The following is a 17,453-nucleotide window of genomic DNA, read 5'->3' on the forward strand; positions in this document are numbered from 1 at the left end:
AGGGGATATGGGAGTTGAAAGTTCCTGCTGCTGTTAAAAACTTTATTTGAAAAGCTGTTAGCAACTGTCTCCCAACAAAAGACAATCTGGTTAAGAGGAAAATTCTCTAAGATGCATGGTGTCCGATATGTTTCAATGAAGAGGAATCTGTAGCTCACTCTCTCTGGGGTTGTAGAGCTGCATCTGATGTGTGGACTGAGCCACAAAGCTCGGTACAAAAGTGGAGTAGCAACGGTAGGGATTTTTTCTTGATCTGGAAACTGTTGGCACAGAAGCTAAAAAAGGAGGATTTAGAAAGGGTGGCTGTAATAATGAGAAACTTATGGTTTAGGAGAAATAAAGTGGTGTTTGATGACTCCTTTATCAGTCCAAATAGAGTGGTAAGGAAAGCACTAGAGGACCTGTGGGAATACCAGATGGCAAGTAGGGAGATTAATGTGAAACTGTCAAGGCCGGTGGTCATTCGATCTAAAATTAGATGGAGGAAACCAGAGGCTGAGATGGTAAAACTGAATTGGGATGCAGCGTATGATTCAAAACAAATGAGGATGGGAGCAGGAGTGGTTATACGGGATGAAGAGGGTGAGGTACTAATGTCATTGTGCATGCAAAAAGTGAAAGTATGTAATGCTTTAGTAGCTGAGTTGTGTGCTCTGTGGCGTGCAGTTCAATTGTGTACAGAACTGAATATTTCTGGAGTTGTATTTGAAGGTGACGCAACAGTAGTTATTGATGGGATAAACAACAAAGATGAATGTAGTACCTGGTATGGACAGATGATAGAAGATTTAAGGGTGATATTCACAAACAGGAAAACGTGGAGAGTACAACATATACATAGGGAAGGCAATAAAGTTGCCCATGAACTGGCTAAATTAGCCATGATACATACAGAAGAAAAGATTTGGATAGAAAACAGTCCAATAGAAGTATTTTCTTTCGTTTTACAAGATAAATTTTGTAATGATTATTTACAGTGAATGAGAAGTATACATGTTCCTTTCAAAAAAAAAAAAAAAACATTAGAAAAAAAAAAATTGCACTGGAGCCAACTTGTATAATTTTTTTACATAAATTTCTCCTGATATAATTATGCAAAAGATGATAACAATAATTATAGTTATTTCTATTCGCATATATTCCTCTTTCCAAGTTTATTAAGTTCCAACTAAAGATCTACAAAGCGTCTCAAACAGTTTACCCAAATTTCAAAGAGTTTTTTTCCCCACAGAGAGAGAGACCCCACCAAAATGAGAAATAATTCCATTTCACTTCACTTCATGAACATTAAGCTCCTTCAATGGTTTCATCCACTTAATCGGCAGTTTCATGATGAAAAGTCATGGAGCAAGATCAGCTCCGTGATTTTGCAACTGGTGGCTTGTAATTTTGCAGCATGGAAAGCCATTTATGCATGAGAAATACTCTACTCATAAAGAGATTGCACAAAAGTAATTTTACAAACTGACGTGGTTTGATGTAGTTTATCTGATTATAAAGTTACTTTTATTATAAAGTAGATCTAATAAATTAGATAAAAACACATTAATTTATGAGATTATTTTTATATAATTCCTTTATATATGTAACAGTAATCTTTATGCATCAGGCAGGCGGGGGTTAGAAGCCATAAACCACCAATATTTATCAAGTTGTTCACCTATCTCACCAAAGCCCAATTTATTACTCTCCAAACTTTATTGGTTCAATTTATTTCATTGGCAAACCCAACCCCACAACTGGTTGAGCTAAAAAACAACCCTTTTTAATTATTTTGAGCACAGAACCATGACAGTAGGAAATCCAACCCAACCACATTCTTCCAATATCATCATTTGTCTTTTCTCTTTATTTTTATTTTTTTTCCCTTTCTATTTCATGTTGCGCGCAACAATGGCTTTCAATACTCTTTAACAGATCTTATCGACAAGATGTGGTCAGTCCCAAATAAACAAACAAGTCTCCGAATTTGAAGAAAATTAGTTAGCTGATAATATATGCCAATGCATAAGATAGGTCTCTCCAGATGTGACACACATTTGAATACTAATTCGAATTCTTCTTCGTGATTGACCTTCAAGTTTGTTATAAATCCAACTCTCTTGATAACCTCCAATATTCAAAGTCCACCCCAACCGTATTTGAATGCGCCTTCATTATCATTTCACTTCTTAATCAGTTAATCTAATATTTTTTAAAAATACAGTGATTTCACAACTTAATATTTCACATCAGAATAATGCTAGATATAATCTTACGATGTATAAATTATGTTGAGTCATTTAAAAAAAAAAGTGTAATCTATTATTAAAAAATTAATTTTTTGTGTGAGTTTCAGATTTGTAAACTTTTTTTAAAATAAGTGTGTGAAACTTGAAACTTTTTTTTCACATTATTTTTTAAATATTTTTTTAAAAAAATTCACAATATTATTAAATAATATTTTCTTAACCACTAAGTAAAAATAAAAATAAAAAAAGAAGAAGCGGTAGCTTCAAACAAGATCTCTAGCTTTTTTCTTTAATTTATTTCCCTGCAAACTTATTAGTCGAGTTCTTTAGGCACTATTTAAATAGTAAAGTATTTCATCTTACCTCATTTCATCATTATAATTTTTTTAAATTTTTACATAAATTATAATAAATAATTCAACCTTTTCAAATTCAACCTTTTCAAATTCTAAAATAATAATAATATTTAAAAAATAATATTTTAATAATATTTTATTCAACTTTTAACTTTTATCTCAATTCATTAATACGTCAAAAACAAATCCTAAAACTGTTTGAACTAATAAAAAAAGTCAAATCAAATCAAAAGGGTGATTGAATTCCTCTAAAATCGTTCTAACTTCTGAGAATTGATTTTTCTTTTTCTTTCATATTTTATGTTGCTATTTTGTTAGTTCAAATTTGACAAGCAGGTGAAAGACCTTGAATTGCGTGAGTAGAGAGTCATCGTGCCCAACAAGACTGCATGCCAGTTTTCTCTCATTTACATGGTTCATAATTAAAAAAATTAAAAATTAAAACATGCATGGCAGTTGCTAAAAATTATTAGACACTCGAGAAATATAGAAAAGAGTATACTTTCATCCCATCACATCATGCTGCGTTATTTAAAAATTGCTTATATAAGAACCACAATTAATTGACATAAAAAATAAAATAAATAAAAAAAAGGAAAACTGAACGTTACATGTTTAATTTTCTTTGTAACAAACAATTAAAAGTAAATTAATTTTTTACTTTTAATGCGTTGACCCAAAAAATGGCAATTGGCAAGTGCAGGAGAAAGTCTGGTTTTTAGTACTTATTTGACTTTGAACCTTGCTTAACGGTGCCAAGTAAGTTTCTCGGTCTCCCCATTCCTCTCTCTTTTGAAAAGTTTCCGTTTCTCGTGATTATCTTCTAGATGTTGTAGCATTGTGTGTTTATCTTTTTCTATATTCAAAAAGGCTTTCCTTATCAAATTTCAGAGACAGACATGGGACTACAGGATCTTCATCTCAAGCTCAAGGTAAGCCCCCATAATTTTCTGGGTGTTTTTTGCCTCTTTCTTTCAATAACTTATATTGTTTCATTAGCCTTTCATCTTGGAGTTCTTGCCCAATCGGATAATTTTGATTACTGGGATTTTGAGTTCTGTTTGATATTTTCTCGGGTTATAAGAAACATTCGTATGCAAATGTGACAAAAATGAATGTAAAAGCTCTTCTTTTTAGCGTGACTAACTTGTTTACTGAATGGTCTAGGCATTCAGGCTGAAACGCTTTCTGATAGGAGATGGCGGGAGCACCAAAAGAGAGCCTCAGACTACAAGGAAACCTTCATGGATGATACCAGTATCACACGGGTATTATGTCGTCGAGGATCAATCATACAGAACTGGTTCAGAGGAGTCCGAGTCCGACTCAGTCGTTGTACAGAGAGAGCAAATCGAGGAGCTTGAGCTGTGGTTTTTCGGAGTTTTCGATGCTCAAGTTGGAGATGGAGTTACCAAGTACATGCAATCCCATTTGTTTAACAGGAACCTCAAAGGGGTAATAGATTCGACATTACTCTTAAATTGAATGAAAATGAATGTCCACAGTCGAGGAGTATGACAAGATTTTGTAAATAGTGGGTGTTTTTAAAAAAGGCAATTCCTTCAGGAAAAGTTACATTTGGCCGATTGGCTTGTATATCAGAGATTTTAAAAGACAAATTGTAGGTGTTCCCTTTTTCTGTGTTCTAACTTGTATCTTTATAATTTACATGTTGCGGATAGCAGTCTCAGATAAGAAGAAAGAGCAAAGAGACAATGAGAAAGGCGCTCCTTAGTGCAAGAGCAAAGGTAAGAGAGAGGCAGAAAGAAGAGGAGACATTGAGAGTGGGGTCGGTATCAATGTTGGTAACCAATGCAGAAAAGCTGGTGACAGCTTACATGGGAGACTATCGAGCTGTTGTCTGCAGAGATGGTGTGGCTCATCAGATCAACAGCACCGCCCACCGATCATCCAAAAGACATTGGCCTCGCAGACTCATTTCAGGTTTGGAGCACTTCCCTACTTTATCTGTGTTCCTCTAAAACCGAATACATTCAATTTGTTATTGGCACAACAGAGTTTTTTAAAACAAAAATGGTGTTTCTGAGGCCCTAACTGTGTTGGATCAATTTCCCTGAAATCAGAATGCTGGGGTGGTGCAGTGCATGATGACACCAGATTATCCCCAAAAGTATGCTTGCATATTTCAGGGAAAAAAGAGATCATTTTCTTGTCTCTGCTTTAACACAAATTGGTCAAATCACGTGTTTTGCCAAACTGCTTCAAATTTCTTTTATTCTCTGGTTTTTTTTCCTCTAACAAAAATAAGTTTCGTCACATTATTCTAAGAAACAGTATTCTTTGATCAGGATCAAGATCCTTTTAAGGATCTTTATCTTGTGAATTTCCATAACTCCCCATAATTAATTTCAAATTATATGGTTCAAACCTTACCCTCATCGGCATTTTAATTTTTATCATCTCAAGATCTTTAAGAAATTTTATCCCTTGAATGTCCTCAAATACTTTCAAGCTGAAAAAATAGGTGAAAATTTACCCCCACAGACATTTTGTGTAAGATTTTTAACAAGTCCACCTTATGGAGTCTAAACAATCCTGGTGGGCCGGTGGGAGTCAGACAGTGGAACAGAACCGAAATGATAGCTACTCTTCGGAGTTTGAATACTTTGAAAGAGAAACAGCTAACAAATTATACAAGTACTTGGGTGATTGGGTGTCCCCTCATACTTCATTCTGTACCATATAACTAACACTGCCATATTTCTTGCCCATAAAGTACGCATATTTGGATACAGTTTGGGCAAATCTGCAGGCAGTAAACAAACCAAAGGCTCTGAGCTTGTCGTTGGTTCTGAAAGAATTGATTCCAGTACTGAATTTGTCGTCTTGGCAAGCACCGGCATATGGGAGGTACGATGCATTTTTCACACCATTTAGCACTAGATACTCTCTTTCCAATATGTATACATCTATTTCAATTTTCACCATTTCAAAAGGAAAAAACAAAAAAGAAAAAAAAAAAAAAAAACCCCAAATACAAGTCCAATTTGTCATGGTTTCCAATTGGTTTCGCGCTGATTGGCATCAGATACTCATGCTTCCAAGTTCCATGCATGCATTTTTCACAACAAAAAAGGTTTCTCTCCTATTGTTGGGTCGTATTAAGAGCTTTGCTACTGAAAACGCCATTAATTTTTTAGGTCCATTACAGTAATAAAAAGAGAAGTTCAAAACACCATTATTTTCTTTTTTTTTTTATGCTACCTTACTAATAATATCAGTGGTGTGTAGGGTGTGTTAATAAACAAACTTGCAAATATTAATTATTTTCTTGGACAAATGCACACACAACACTTGTCATGTTTATTTAGGTTATGAAGAACCAGGAGGCCGTGAATCTCATCAGGCACTTGGAAGACCCACAAGAAGCAGCTGAGTGCTTGGCAAAGGAGGCTTTAACCAGAATGAGCAAAAGCAATGTTTCTTGCTTAATCATTCGCTTTGACTAATAGCTACCATTTTCCTAATTGCAGAGATTATTACAACGTTTTTCCGGGGAAATTTTTTTACTGCAACTTGGTTGCTAGATGCCCAATGAGTTTTTGTTTTCTAGTATAAATGAATGGTACTGATATTTACAAGTGGAGTCTATTTTATTTTGAGAAGTGCTATAGGCACAAAGAAATTACATAAAAACTAATTTACAAGCTGACATATTTTCATGTAATTTATTAGATTTATTTTACAATAAAAGTAATTTTACAATATGATGTATTTCACTTTGTGAGATTACTTTTGTATATTCACATTGTGAGTAAAGTATTTCTTATTTTACAATATCGTCTGTCTGTGATGTAATATCGATCTGAGGTAAATATAGTAGAACATAAGCACATTACAGTTCTACTCTTTCTCGTCAACCAAACAGAAATAAAAACTCGGATGGATACGCAATCATTTTTAATGATTTTAGCTTAGTCAAGCCATTCTACACGCCCCGATTTGATCCACATGTTCCAATCAAATTTATGTAGAGCTTACAGCTAATGTTGATTTAATAATTTCACATGTGGAGCTCCAGAATAATTCACCATTCAAACATTTAAAACATGAATGTGATATACAATAACCTTTTGACAATAATGTGACTAATAATTATGTTTTTTTTTTTTTTTTTTTTCACATTACAACAATTATTTTTGTAAAAATTCACAATCCAGATAGCGCAAAATATACATTTACAAACTGGTTCCTCACCTTCAGATACATCATCCACTTCTCATGATGCAAGTTTCTTTTCGCTAGTCTTGCCCCGGAAGGGTGATAACAAGGAGAACGAGCGAGAAGCTGCAGGCAGACAAATTAAATCCTCAATATCACATCCAGCCGGCAGGGGAAGAGCCAGAATTAAAGCAAGAAGTGGAGTTTGGCAAGTACATTGCATCATAAACAGCACTTACCCTTTTGAGGAGTAGACCCAGCTGTGGGCGTTTCGTCTTGAGAGATCAAATTCTTCAATGTATGTACTAATGACATCAACAAAAATAAAAATGGTGGTTACCACTCGTGCAGCAAGACAATATCTTATTATTAAGCTCCCATTTGAGAACTTACATCACCGAAAAATTTGATCTTCAAGCATTTGAATAAGAAAACTTCGTATACTTAAGGCTACATTTGGATGTTCAGATTGTATACTTAAAACAATCTGATTTCTTTGTATATTTCCTGTGTACTTGGAGTGCATCTTTTGCAACTGTGAAGGAAGTCTTTGTTTTTGTTTTTGTTTTTTGTTTTTTTAACAGAAGGAAGTCTTTAGTTGTAAAAATATAGTAAAAGAATCTGAATTACTTGAAAGGGAAATAGGGAAGGTCAGACTGCTTATAATCAAGTGAAAAATGAATGAAAATATATGCACTAACCTCTAACAAAACAAGCACTTCTGATTGAAAATTAAAATTTTCTTATAAAAAAATGGAAATGTAGTCAATGTAGGAATATAGAACATTTAATGTTTCAGAACATAGATCATGGAAGAGAGTTTCATAAATTCAACACAATCAACATAGACAAAAAATTTTAACAGGGTTTTTATATCTAAAAAGTAGTGAAGTAAAATAAAATCTTAACACTTCTTTGTGGTGGTGTGATAAAAAAAGCCAAGACTCGATTTCTCACTCTCATACAGTCATACAAATCTTTAGAACATCACACATACAAGCACAAACAAAAACCTTACCATTGTTGAATGGTATAATTCTTTTCATTATATAATCATTGGCACAAATGGGATTCTAATGTCACTGTTTTTGAAACTTACGTGTGAGCATAATCTGTTAGCCATAGTCAGTAGACTTCAAATGTACGTCAATCATGCATTTCTAAATTGCTCAACAGAGTGTAAGAAGGTGTACTGGCATTACCTTCACTAGTAGAAACAGAGTTTGTCCCAGCATCATCTGCCTCAGATGATGCTGGGCTATGATTCTTTCTTCCAAACTTCAACAGCCGTCTAAGCCCTTTAGGTGAGTCCTTTACTTGAGGTTTCTCCAATGATTCTGGAATCTTTTCCAGTCTCAAGTTTCTAGACTCAGATATAAGTGCTGTAACAGACTCTGTGCCTGTTGTCACAATCTCCAAGCTTGGTGGAGTTCTGCCATACTCAGAATTCCCAGTACATCGATCTTCCAAAGAAGAAACCTGAGCATAGGGGGCTAGATATGGTTTTTCAGCAATACTGGTGCTTAAAAACTGTGGAGGTTCTTTGTCTGCATTTTTTGTCGTGACCTAACCTCAGATGATGTTAAAAAAGAAGCAAAAGAGAGAAAATCAGACTACTGTGAAAAACTCTTACCTTTGCCAAAGAAATTAAATAATTAAAATGTATCCCAAATCAGAGATATTTTAATTATTATTCGTGTTGAAGTGAAAGAAAGAAAATACAAATAACTTCAAAAATATAATAGAGAGCATGGGACCGAGACTGCCATTATTACAACTAGGACAATTAATCAACAATAAGGCAACGTGCTTATCAAGTGTAACCATAGATGATAGAACAAAATTTTCACCAAGCTCTGCTAGAAGTAGCTAACCACTTTTCTTAACATACATAAAGATACATATCATATAAATACAATAAACCATTTAACTGGCAAGGTAACAACATCGAGGATTGCTGGTGTAAGAAATTACCTGAAACTACTTGTTACTTCTATTATTTGGAAATATTACATTGTAGAAAGTACAGCAATAATATCAAGATATGATGAACCAGCACTGAGTTGGTGAATCACACATCGTAACTAGTTATATCCTCTAGCAAGGAGTGCAACAATCAAGAGAATATAATTTAAGCTTACTTCTTAAAGAATCTTGATGCATGTTATATTCATCAAAGTTCTAAGGCAACAAAATATATATATACTTTTTTATTTTGGGGAACCTTTCCAAGGCAGGGCCCTTTTGACCCACCCATGCAGAATAAACCCCGGTCCCGTGCACCGCACCCTCGGAATTTTCCCTATACGGAACTGGTTAAATCACTGGCTTTTCACCCAGGAGTGTGGCCCCAAAAGATTGTTTGCACCCATGAGGTGTTGAACCTTGGACCTTGAAGGGAGTGAGACCCCAAGACTAAGGCCTTCACCACTTAAACCCATAAAAATATATATATCTATGAGAAAAAAACCAAAGACAGTTACCCATGATCAAAGCCCTTTCATTTGACCAATCCTACCTCAAAAGAAGTGTGTTGCTCTTGGGATTGGTGTTCCAAAGATTCTCCATCAATTTTATCCATCTTACGTGATGAAGCTGGAGCAAGTATAACAGCATAATCAGACACCAACTCAACTTTCTTCCCTATCTTAAAGTTATCATACTGTCCATTTTGTGCCCCCAAATTTCCTTCCTTTGCATGTGCAGTTGGAACAGACGGCTTCTCACATTCTAGCATCAGAACGGTCTTTTCAATTACTGGGTTGTCATCTCCGTCACTATGATGAAAATTATTTTCATGATTCCTTTTCACTTCAGCACCTTCAGAAGTTGTAGAAGACTTATTTCCATTAACCTTCTGTGCCGTATCTTTAGCTCCTGATTTGCTCTGGGCAACATCAGGTCCTTTGGATGTCCTAATTTTCAGTTCTGGAAGGGTTGCAGCTTTGCTCCTATCATGGTTCATAATTGCAGATATTTTCTTACTCTCAGGCGCAACGGATATCTTTGCCTTTGATACTGATTCAGCACTTCGTGACTTCACTGAAGTTGCCTTTGATACTGATTCAGCACTTTGTGACTTCACTGAAGTACCATGATGGCTGCTACCCATTTTAGGTTCAGATAATCTTCTAATCCGTGACATGGATGCCTTAGAATCAGCTATAACACTGCTGTTCTCTTTCTTTGGTTCAGGCAGAGGAGACACAGTGTGGCTTAACCTGTTTCCAACCGAGTGACTTCCACTACTCAATCTGCTGGGTTTAGAGGCTTCCTGAGAATCACTGGCTACGAGGGCAGTTCTGATGGAGGACTTTTTTAGAGGCGACGATGATCCTGGTTCTGAGTCACTAAACTTTGATCCTTTTTGAGAGCTTGGGGAAAGTTTTGTTGGCAATTGTTTCCTGGCTGCTTGTGACGTAAGTGGTGACTTAGCTGGGATGGAACTCCCTCTTGCAGCAATTCTCTTTTGTCTCTCTATCTTTAAAGCTTCCAATCGTTTTAACTCTTCATCTTCCTGAGAAAACAGACAATGAAAAAACAAAACATATGTTCAATAAGCAAGCGAGGTGAGCTGGAAAAAGTCTTCACCAGAATGAAAATATAACATAGCTAATGAACAAGTATACAAAACTGAATCATGAGGTGTAACTATGTGTTCTCTTGTATGCATCCGGTGTACTCAGGCTTTGCATAGTCTTCTATTAACAAAAGGTTTACTCATAAAACCAGTACACAAAACTGAATGGATAGGTTGTAGCCTAGATCACTGGCCACTAATAATGCTACTTTTTTACTTGAAGATAAGATAAGCAACCCCCCCCCCCCCCCCCTTGCTCGCCCCGGCTCCCGGTTGCCACTTTCCCGCAAAATTTTACCCAAAAGTAGAATGAAAAACAAACCTTCTCTTTCTTCATTTTCTGAAGATCAGCTTTGAAGGTTCTTAGCCTCTCTGCACGTGCTCGTGCTTCTTCCAAAGGACTTGACTTTGAAGGTTTTCCTTTCCTTATTGGTCCCACAGTCTTCTTTTTATCTAAATTATCTGGCACAAGTCTTGACTTACGGTCATTGCTTAACCTTTTAGACCCTTGCTTGACATCCACCTCCATATTTTTTTTATCTAGAGAAGCACCATCTTGAACACGAATCTGCATTTCATAATCTAAAGCAAGGTCATAACCAGTTGACTCCTTTTCTATTCCACGTTCAGGCATCAAACTCAATTCATCTGGCTCATGATTGACTTGGCTCCCAACTCTATTAGATGAGTTCTCTGACAACTGAGATGCCAATGGGAATTCAGAATCCATGTCAATAGCATTTCTGACATTGTTTCCAACTTGATCTAGTGAATTTTCCCTTAGTGCAACAATGTAAGAATCATCATCCATATCATGTGATGATCTTCTGTCCAAGTTATTGGCTACACGATCAAATCCATTTACAAGTACATCCGAGGGCAAATTTGTATAGCCAGACTGGCCTCCTTGCCTGTGTACCATAAAATCATCACTGCCACCCCTCCTATATCCACCTCGTCTTCCATCTATTTCTGCAGACTGTATATCCATATGCCTTCTACCATCACCAGATCGACCGTCTCTTCTAGCGCTCAACAATTCATCATTTGATGCCTTGGACTTGTAGGTCATGTTTCCACTAAATTTATGCATGTCCATCACATTATCTTCTTGTGTTTCACCCTTTTCTTGCCCACTAAAAACTAAAGGATCATCACCTACAGTATTTTGTCTCCTTTTCATTTGAACCTCCTTTTCCATCGCAAGCATGCCTTGGTCAACTGCACGTTTGTCCTCATCAGCATCTCTCAGTAAATAATTTTGAAATGCTTGCCAATGTCCACCATCTATGTCCTTACCATGGGTCATTTCTTCTTTGTCAGATGAATTCCATTTATCCATGGATTTTGCATGGCTTCCTTTTCTCTTGGAAGATCTCTGGGAGTCCATATGCCTCGTCTCCAGAGTACTAGCCTGTAAATCTCCACCTTCATCAGTTTCAGAGTCAGAAGCTGATTGTGATTCACTACCAGAGGAGTTCTGCCTCTTTGAAGTGATGTAATTAATGTTCCGGATGACAACCATGCCTGATTGTTTTTTACCTGATCGGCTAGCCTTCTTCCGTGAATCTCGAGTTTGTAAAGCTTCCTTGTCCAACTCTACTTCATCTTGTGATGCTGTTTTTAAAGCATCCGTCTCCCAAGTTTCTATTTCAGCATTGCTATTCCTACTATCCATAGAATGCCTCCTGTGTCCCATTCTTGGATCAGTATTAAGTCTAGGGTCCGACACTGATGGATACGGTGGCTGAAAAAAGGGGCCATTTCCTGGATAATTCTGATAATATGGCATGCCTTGCATGGGATACGCTTGATAGAGTGGGGGAGCACCAGGAGGAGAATGAACAGGCCAGGGAGGGAACATATGAGGAGGAAACTGCCCCTGAAAGTATTCTTGATGCCCTGATGGTGTTTTGTGATCCACAGGAGGCTTGTCATCTGGGAAAACAAGGAGAAAAGTTTTCTAACTGAAAATTATAAACATATTCATACATAAAACACCACATTTAGGGTTAGTTGAGGAATAATATTGAAAAGAATCCATGCAATCAGTAAGCACCTTTAAGGCCCTAACAATTGTACATAGTCCAATTGTCTTGAGGTACTATGTGGACACCTCATGGTTTTGACACCAATACCAGAGCCAGACTTACTTATTTTTTACCCTTTTCAAGATTTTCTGGGATGCTGCCAGAAAATAGAAATTGCCCCTTGAATCATTTTTTTTTTTTTTTTTGATACAGAAAGCTCTGAAGCTATAAGCCCAGAACGTAGCCAAAATAAGGGTTCGCTGTTTAATTTAATTAGTTAGTTAGACAAACACTGTTTACTTTGAAAAGTCCTACATAAAGTTTTGGGGCCATTATTCTAACCTGTGCATGTCACTTGAAACTCTCTTTTCCAAACAATGAAATATGATTAGACCATAAGTAATAGTTATGAAATAAATGATTGAGCGGTCCCTTCTGTATTTGCAAGTCAAACTTCATCATGCAAACACATTCATCCATCCAATGAAATACCACTGAAACCTTTCTCTATTTTCAGAAATGGAAATTAGCAGGTTACGCAAACATTTCAAGAAAAAGAAAAATGGGGCCCCCGACATATTACTAATGATAGCATCATAATTATGTATTTAAAGGGTAGCTATGAGAATATACCTGCACTTACGGCACTAGCTTTCCCGTTATTTTCTAAAGCCAACTCATAGTCTTTGGGCTTGTTGTCCACATTTGCTAGCATAATGCCTGATGCATTCATGGCAGAGAAGTCTGATCGGCTACACATTGCTTCAGCTGCTTCGATTTCAAGCCACTGACCAGTTTCATGCTTTCTTCTCCATAACTCCATAAACTTTATACATGCATCCCTGTTACATTCATAAGTGGTTGATTTGCTGAAAAAATATGAAATCTCCACCACAAAATGATAAAGATGGTCACTCAAAGACAAGCTGCTTACATTAAACGCAAGGCTCCAAAGCATTCAGCAAATGAGACCAATGGTGGCATGTGATCAATGTCAAAACCGGCAGCTACAGCACGTGCAAAGGCCATGCCTTGCTCTTTCTGCAGCACAGTTTTGCGTGTCTCCAGAACTTTCAAAAGTTGAACCCTAATACAAACCCAACAAACATGAGATTATTGGTCATAAAAATGTGACAAAAAGACATTAAGATCATAGCAATCTCAAAGTTAGGCATGACACGAGGAGTTTCCACTCATTACTTCCTTTTTTTTCTTTTATCCTTTTTCTGGAGACAAGTTATGCAGCATTATTCTCAACCAAAATGTGGCCCCCCTCAAAACAAACATTTTCTCAGTAGTGGAAGAATAGAAGCCCATGCATACTTGGGCAGAATTTTCTAAGCAACTAATCTGCCTGTTAGAAATTGGTGTGAAAATAAACGACATACATTCTAAAAACGGAATGTCATTGATAAAGGATGCAATAAACTTTTTGTACAGCTTATAAGCGTATATAGGATTGCACTTGGACATATTTATGACATCCATAACTTACTCACCAAAAGCAGAAACTTGCAAGAGGCTAAATAATGTAAAATGTAATCACAACAAATCTGATAGTTTTCTGTGAATAGTGAAAACCATATATCATCCGTCACACACAACAACTCTGAATAAGCAGTTTAGTTTTCTGATAATTTTATTCTCATGGCAGGAATGTTTAAAACATAAAAGCAGGAAAAGATACTTTGAATTCCCCTCCTGTGTGGTGGATACATTCACTTCAGTTGGATTTGCTGCAGGCTGCCATAGACCAAAAAAAACCCACTTAAACTAATAGGCTAAAATGTCGATTGTATTGTATGAGTAATCAGTGAGGACTAACTTTGTAAAGGACAATTGCTTTCTCCTCATTAGAATCAAGCACAGGCCTGCTACCTGTCAAAAAATTTGAGGAAATGTTGACAAAAAAATACAAAACCCATTAAATTTCGCAAATGAGGTCTCGTCTATTATAAGACAACTGGAAAAATAAACCTACAGAGACAAACCAAAGCTGGTGCTTGACAGAAGCCAAATTTCATAGTATGACAATAGATACAACTTTTTTTAGGGTTTTTTTTTTCTTTTTTTTTTTGTTTTGGGGGGGGGGGGGGGGCAGGGAGAGTATGCTAGTTAAGAAATCTCGTATGCCCCCATACTCTCCCTGCACCCAACGCAAAAACAAAAACCAAAAAAAAAAAAAAAATAAGAAAGAGGCAGAAGAAGAAGAAGAAGAAGACACACTATGAAGCCAAACACAACAAGAAATTAGTGCAAAAATGCACCTTCGTTGACTTCTCCAGGTTTAGCTTGATAATCTTCTACCTGCAACACGGAAAAAAACTGAAATTGACCTCTCCTTCTCAATTTGACCTTGAAATAATAGAGAGCTGATAAAATTTACTTACAGTAGTCAGCCCCATATCATTGTTGCCTTGAATCACAATTGCCTCGTCAATTTGCAAGATCTCTGACTCGAGAGTGTAGACCCTTTCTAAGACCTCTGGAGTGCTTACAAAACGAACAAACCTATAGAAAGCATCACATTTTAGTCAAACATGCAATTTACGGGTAAAAAGTGTTAAATGTAGCAAATTACAAGTTCGATGTGTATAGCAACATCAATGGTCACAAGGCACGACATCAGTATGACTACATGTGTAACCAACAAGACATGGTTCGGGTAGCTATAAGGAAACACTTCCCCTTTCTCGTGAGAGGGGGAAAAGGTCAATAACAATTTTTGCAAGTAAAATAGAAAAGTCACACAACACCTTTCGATCGTGTCCTTTGTAAACCATGTGTCGTCGCTTCCAGACTCCGGCTCTAGAACAATCGAATAACCTCCCTTTGCCATCTGCTCTTGTGCAGCCTTCAAGTGTGCAAGGAATGGATTCAACAAACCTGAAGCTATTTTTTCTTCCTTCCCATTTGCAGATATAACCAAATCATACCTAAGAAAAATCCAAAATTAGGTTACTATAGTTTAATCTCAAAGTAGCCAAGGAAAATTTCAAATAGTTTCCCTAAAGCTCTACCAAAATCACAGTCAAGTCTCGGGAAGAAAGCTTTTACATTTTTATAGAATACGCTACAAAGAATTGCCGCAAGATTTCAACTTCCAACTACATAAAGCACGGTGATTCAGACCGCTTGAGAAACAAGTAAATTTCTCATGAAGAGATAAAAATGTAACCAAAAACTCAGCCGTTTGTTTTAACTAAAACTTATTTCGAAATAGTAAAACAAACTGAAAGGAACCCTGATAAGCAGTATACGCTATTGATTCAAGATTATTACCTTGCTATTCATCAAGAAGAAGAGAAAACGAACAAAACAAAAAAAAATAGGAGAAGAAAAAAAAAACCTGGTTCGAGTGGGCGTTAGCTGAAACACAGCCAAGTCAAGCCGAGTCGAAGACTTCATTTTTTAGAAGACAGAGGAGAAACGGTGAGAGAAGCTGTAACTGAACAGGTCCAGGTCTCAGAAGAAGAGCAAACTGAAAAGGTTGGAACAAAGAAGTTAAAAAATCCGTAAAACCCGTGAAAAAGCGGATTTATTACTCACTGCGACCGGCGAATAGGTTCTGCTTGGAAAGGAGGGCGTTTCTTTTCTTTCTTTCTTTCTTTTCTTTATTTAATTTACAGCTCAGAGAAAAAGTTTCCTGCAGAACAAGAAATGAGGAAAACCATAGCTCCGAAAGATGAGCTTTTAATGGCCACCAGAGGGAGTGTGATTCCTAATTAGTGAGAGTGAGAACTAAAATAAACAAATAAGAAATAAAAGGATCTGCAAGACAGTTTGGCATCGACATAGGATGCCAACCAGAAACTCCTGCAAAATAAACTATATATATTTGACATCAAAATAAATAAATAAATCGTATTTTGCTTTGCGTCGTTGAATTTCGCCTGGAGTGGATATAGATAGCACTAGCCTATGAAAATAGGTGAAAAAGGTAAGGACTTTCTGGTAAATTGATAGTGGAGGTGACGAACGGCACGGGAAACGCTGTAGCGTAGCGTAAGGACAAAAATACCAATCTGGAGTGTGTCGGACAAGGACGTCCCGGACTCCCGTGTTTTTTTCTTAGGAAATCACTGAAATGCCACTTTCGATGCAATTGAGGGTTTTCTTTATGAAAAATATAATTTTAAGTATAATTGTGTACTAAATTGTATATTAATATGATGTGATTGATTAAAAAATAAATTTTATTGAAAATAATGTTAATTTAAATTTTAAGTATGAATAAATTAATATTGATATACAGATTAGTGCGCGACTGTACTTGTATGTAACAAAACTCTTTCTTTATTATTACAAGGCTAGTTTGGCGACTGGATATATGTATAATGCATGTATGGTTTAGATATATAATTATATTCTTTTTCAGTCAAAGATGAATGAGAATGATCTTTTTAAATTAAATTATTGATATCATTACTAAATTATTGACCTTTTTAAACTAAAATATCATATATATCTCTTGATTAAAAAGAAAACATACAACTTTTACCCTAAAAAATCATCCCTAAAAAAGCATAAAGAGATTATAAATTCGCCAACATAATATAAGAATAATTTTATTTATCATCTTCACACACTATATATCATATTTTTTATAATAAATATATAGTATATAGATGATAAATAGAACAATTTAATTAATTTAATAAAAATAAAATAAAATAATAATAAAAATAAAGGCGGTGCGGTAAATTGAAAGAAAGATGGTGGTCCAAATTGGGATTGGAAACACAAGTAACGGAGATTCCTGTTCTTTATAATAAATTGATGTTCTCACTCGTTTATTACGGGCAAGCACAATGACTAGCATACCCTTCTCGCCTCCCTCTATATGACTTTACTTGTGTGTCTGGCACTTTTGGATGAAATGATGCGTGTTACTACTTACCTACTACAACATCCAATAGAATTATTCTATTTTTGTTACAAGTAATATTAATTTAGTCCAATAAACTTGTCCTCTTTTCCCTTTTCTCGGACTGAGTACAATTGTCTGATACCTAACTCAAATTCGTAAATAATTTTTCATTTATTTCATATTGAATATTTGGATTGAAAAAAA

General features: G+C 35.9%; 2 protein-coding genes across 4 annotated transcripts; one reads left to right on the top strand and one right to left on the bottom strand.

Annotated features, from left to right (window-relative positions):
* Positions 1 to 3,350: 3,350 nt before the first annotated feature.
* Positions 3,351 to 6,257, top strand: LOC122276855 (putative protein phosphatase 2C-like protein 44). Its single transcript, XM_043086753.1, has 5 exons — positions 3,351 to 3,519; positions 3,755 to 4,042; positions 4,273 to 4,531; positions 5,325 to 5,458; positions 5,920 to 6,257. The coding sequence occupies exons 1-5, from the start codon at positions 3,487 to 3,489 to the stop codon at positions 6,055 to 6,057; spliced, it is 852 nt and encodes a 283-aa protein (XP_042942687.1). The 5' UTR covers positions 3,351 to 3,486; the 3' UTR covers positions 6,058 to 6,257.
* Positions 6,258 to 6,618: 361 nt separating this feature from the next.
* On the bottom strand, positions 6,619 to 16,244 carry LOC122276841 (COP1-interacting protein 7-like). 3 transcript variants are annotated; one of them, XM_043086742.1, is made up of 14 exons: positions 15,929 to 16,242; positions 15,729 to 15,827; positions 15,136 to 15,315; positions 14,770 to 14,890; positions 14,647 to 14,686; positions 14,205 to 14,257; positions 14,067 to 14,122; positions 13,314 to 13,466; positions 13,013 to 13,221; positions 10,672 to 12,287; positions 9,288 to 10,286; positions 7,972 to 8,335; positions 7,009 to 7,074; positions 6,619 to 6,895 (listed from the first exon to the last, which is right to left on the bottom strand). In XM_043086742.1, the coding sequence occupies exons 2-14, from the start codon at positions 15,785 to 15,787 to the stop codon at positions 6,828 to 6,830; spliced, it is 3,984 nt and encodes a 1,327-aa protein (XP_042942676.1). In that variant the 5' UTR covers positions 15,788 to 15,827; positions 15,929 to 16,242; the 3' UTR covers positions 6,619 to 6,827. The 3 variants fall into 3 exon arrangements, with proteins under 3 accessions (XP_042942676.1, XP_042942673.1, XP_042942682.1); XM_043086739.1 differs by having other exon boundaries at positions 15,729 to 16,242; XM_043086748.1 differs by lacking the exons at positions 6,619 to 6,895; positions 7,009 to 7,074 and having other exon boundaries at positions 8,173 to 8,340; positions 15,729 to 16,244.
* Between the last annotated feature and the right edge of the window lie 1,209 nt (positions 16,245 to 17,453).

This window comes from Carya illinoinensis, chromosome 1, assembly GCF_018687715.1.
Source record: "Carya illinoinensis cultivar Pawnee chromosome 1, C.illinoinensisPawnee_v1, whole genome shotgun sequence".
NCBI classification, from domain to species: domain Eukaryota; kingdom Viridiplantae; phylum Streptophyta; class Magnoliopsida; order Fagales; family Juglandaceae; genus Carya; species Carya illinoinensis.

Excerpts from the sequence above, each read along its gene's own strand:
- LOC122276841 (XM_043086742.1), bottom strand. The coding sequence starts at position 15,787 with ATGAAGTCTTCGACTCGGCTTGACTTGGCTGTGTTTCAGCTAACGCCC. Across the intron at positions 14,687-14,769 it reads ATGATATGGGGCTGACTACT|GTAGAAGATTATCAAGCTAA; the intron begins GTAAGTAAATTT and ends TCCGTGTTGCAG. Across the intron at positions 14,258-14,646 it reads ACCTGGAGAAGTCAACGAAG|GTAGCAGGCCTGTGCTTGAT; the intron begins GTGCATTTTTGC and ends ATTTTTTGACAG.
- LOC122276855 (XM_043086753.1), top strand. The coding sequence starts at position 3,487 with ATGGGACTACAGGATCTTCATCTCAAGCTCAAG. Across the intron at positions 4,532-5,324 it reads GCCTCGCAGACTCATTTCAG|TACGCATATTTGGATACAGT; the intron begins GTTTGGAGCACT and ends TTGCCCATAAAG. Across the intron at positions 5,459-5,919 it reads CAAGCACCGGCATATGGGAG|GTTATGAAGAACCAGGAGGC; the intron begins GTACGATGCATT and ends ATGTTTATTTAG.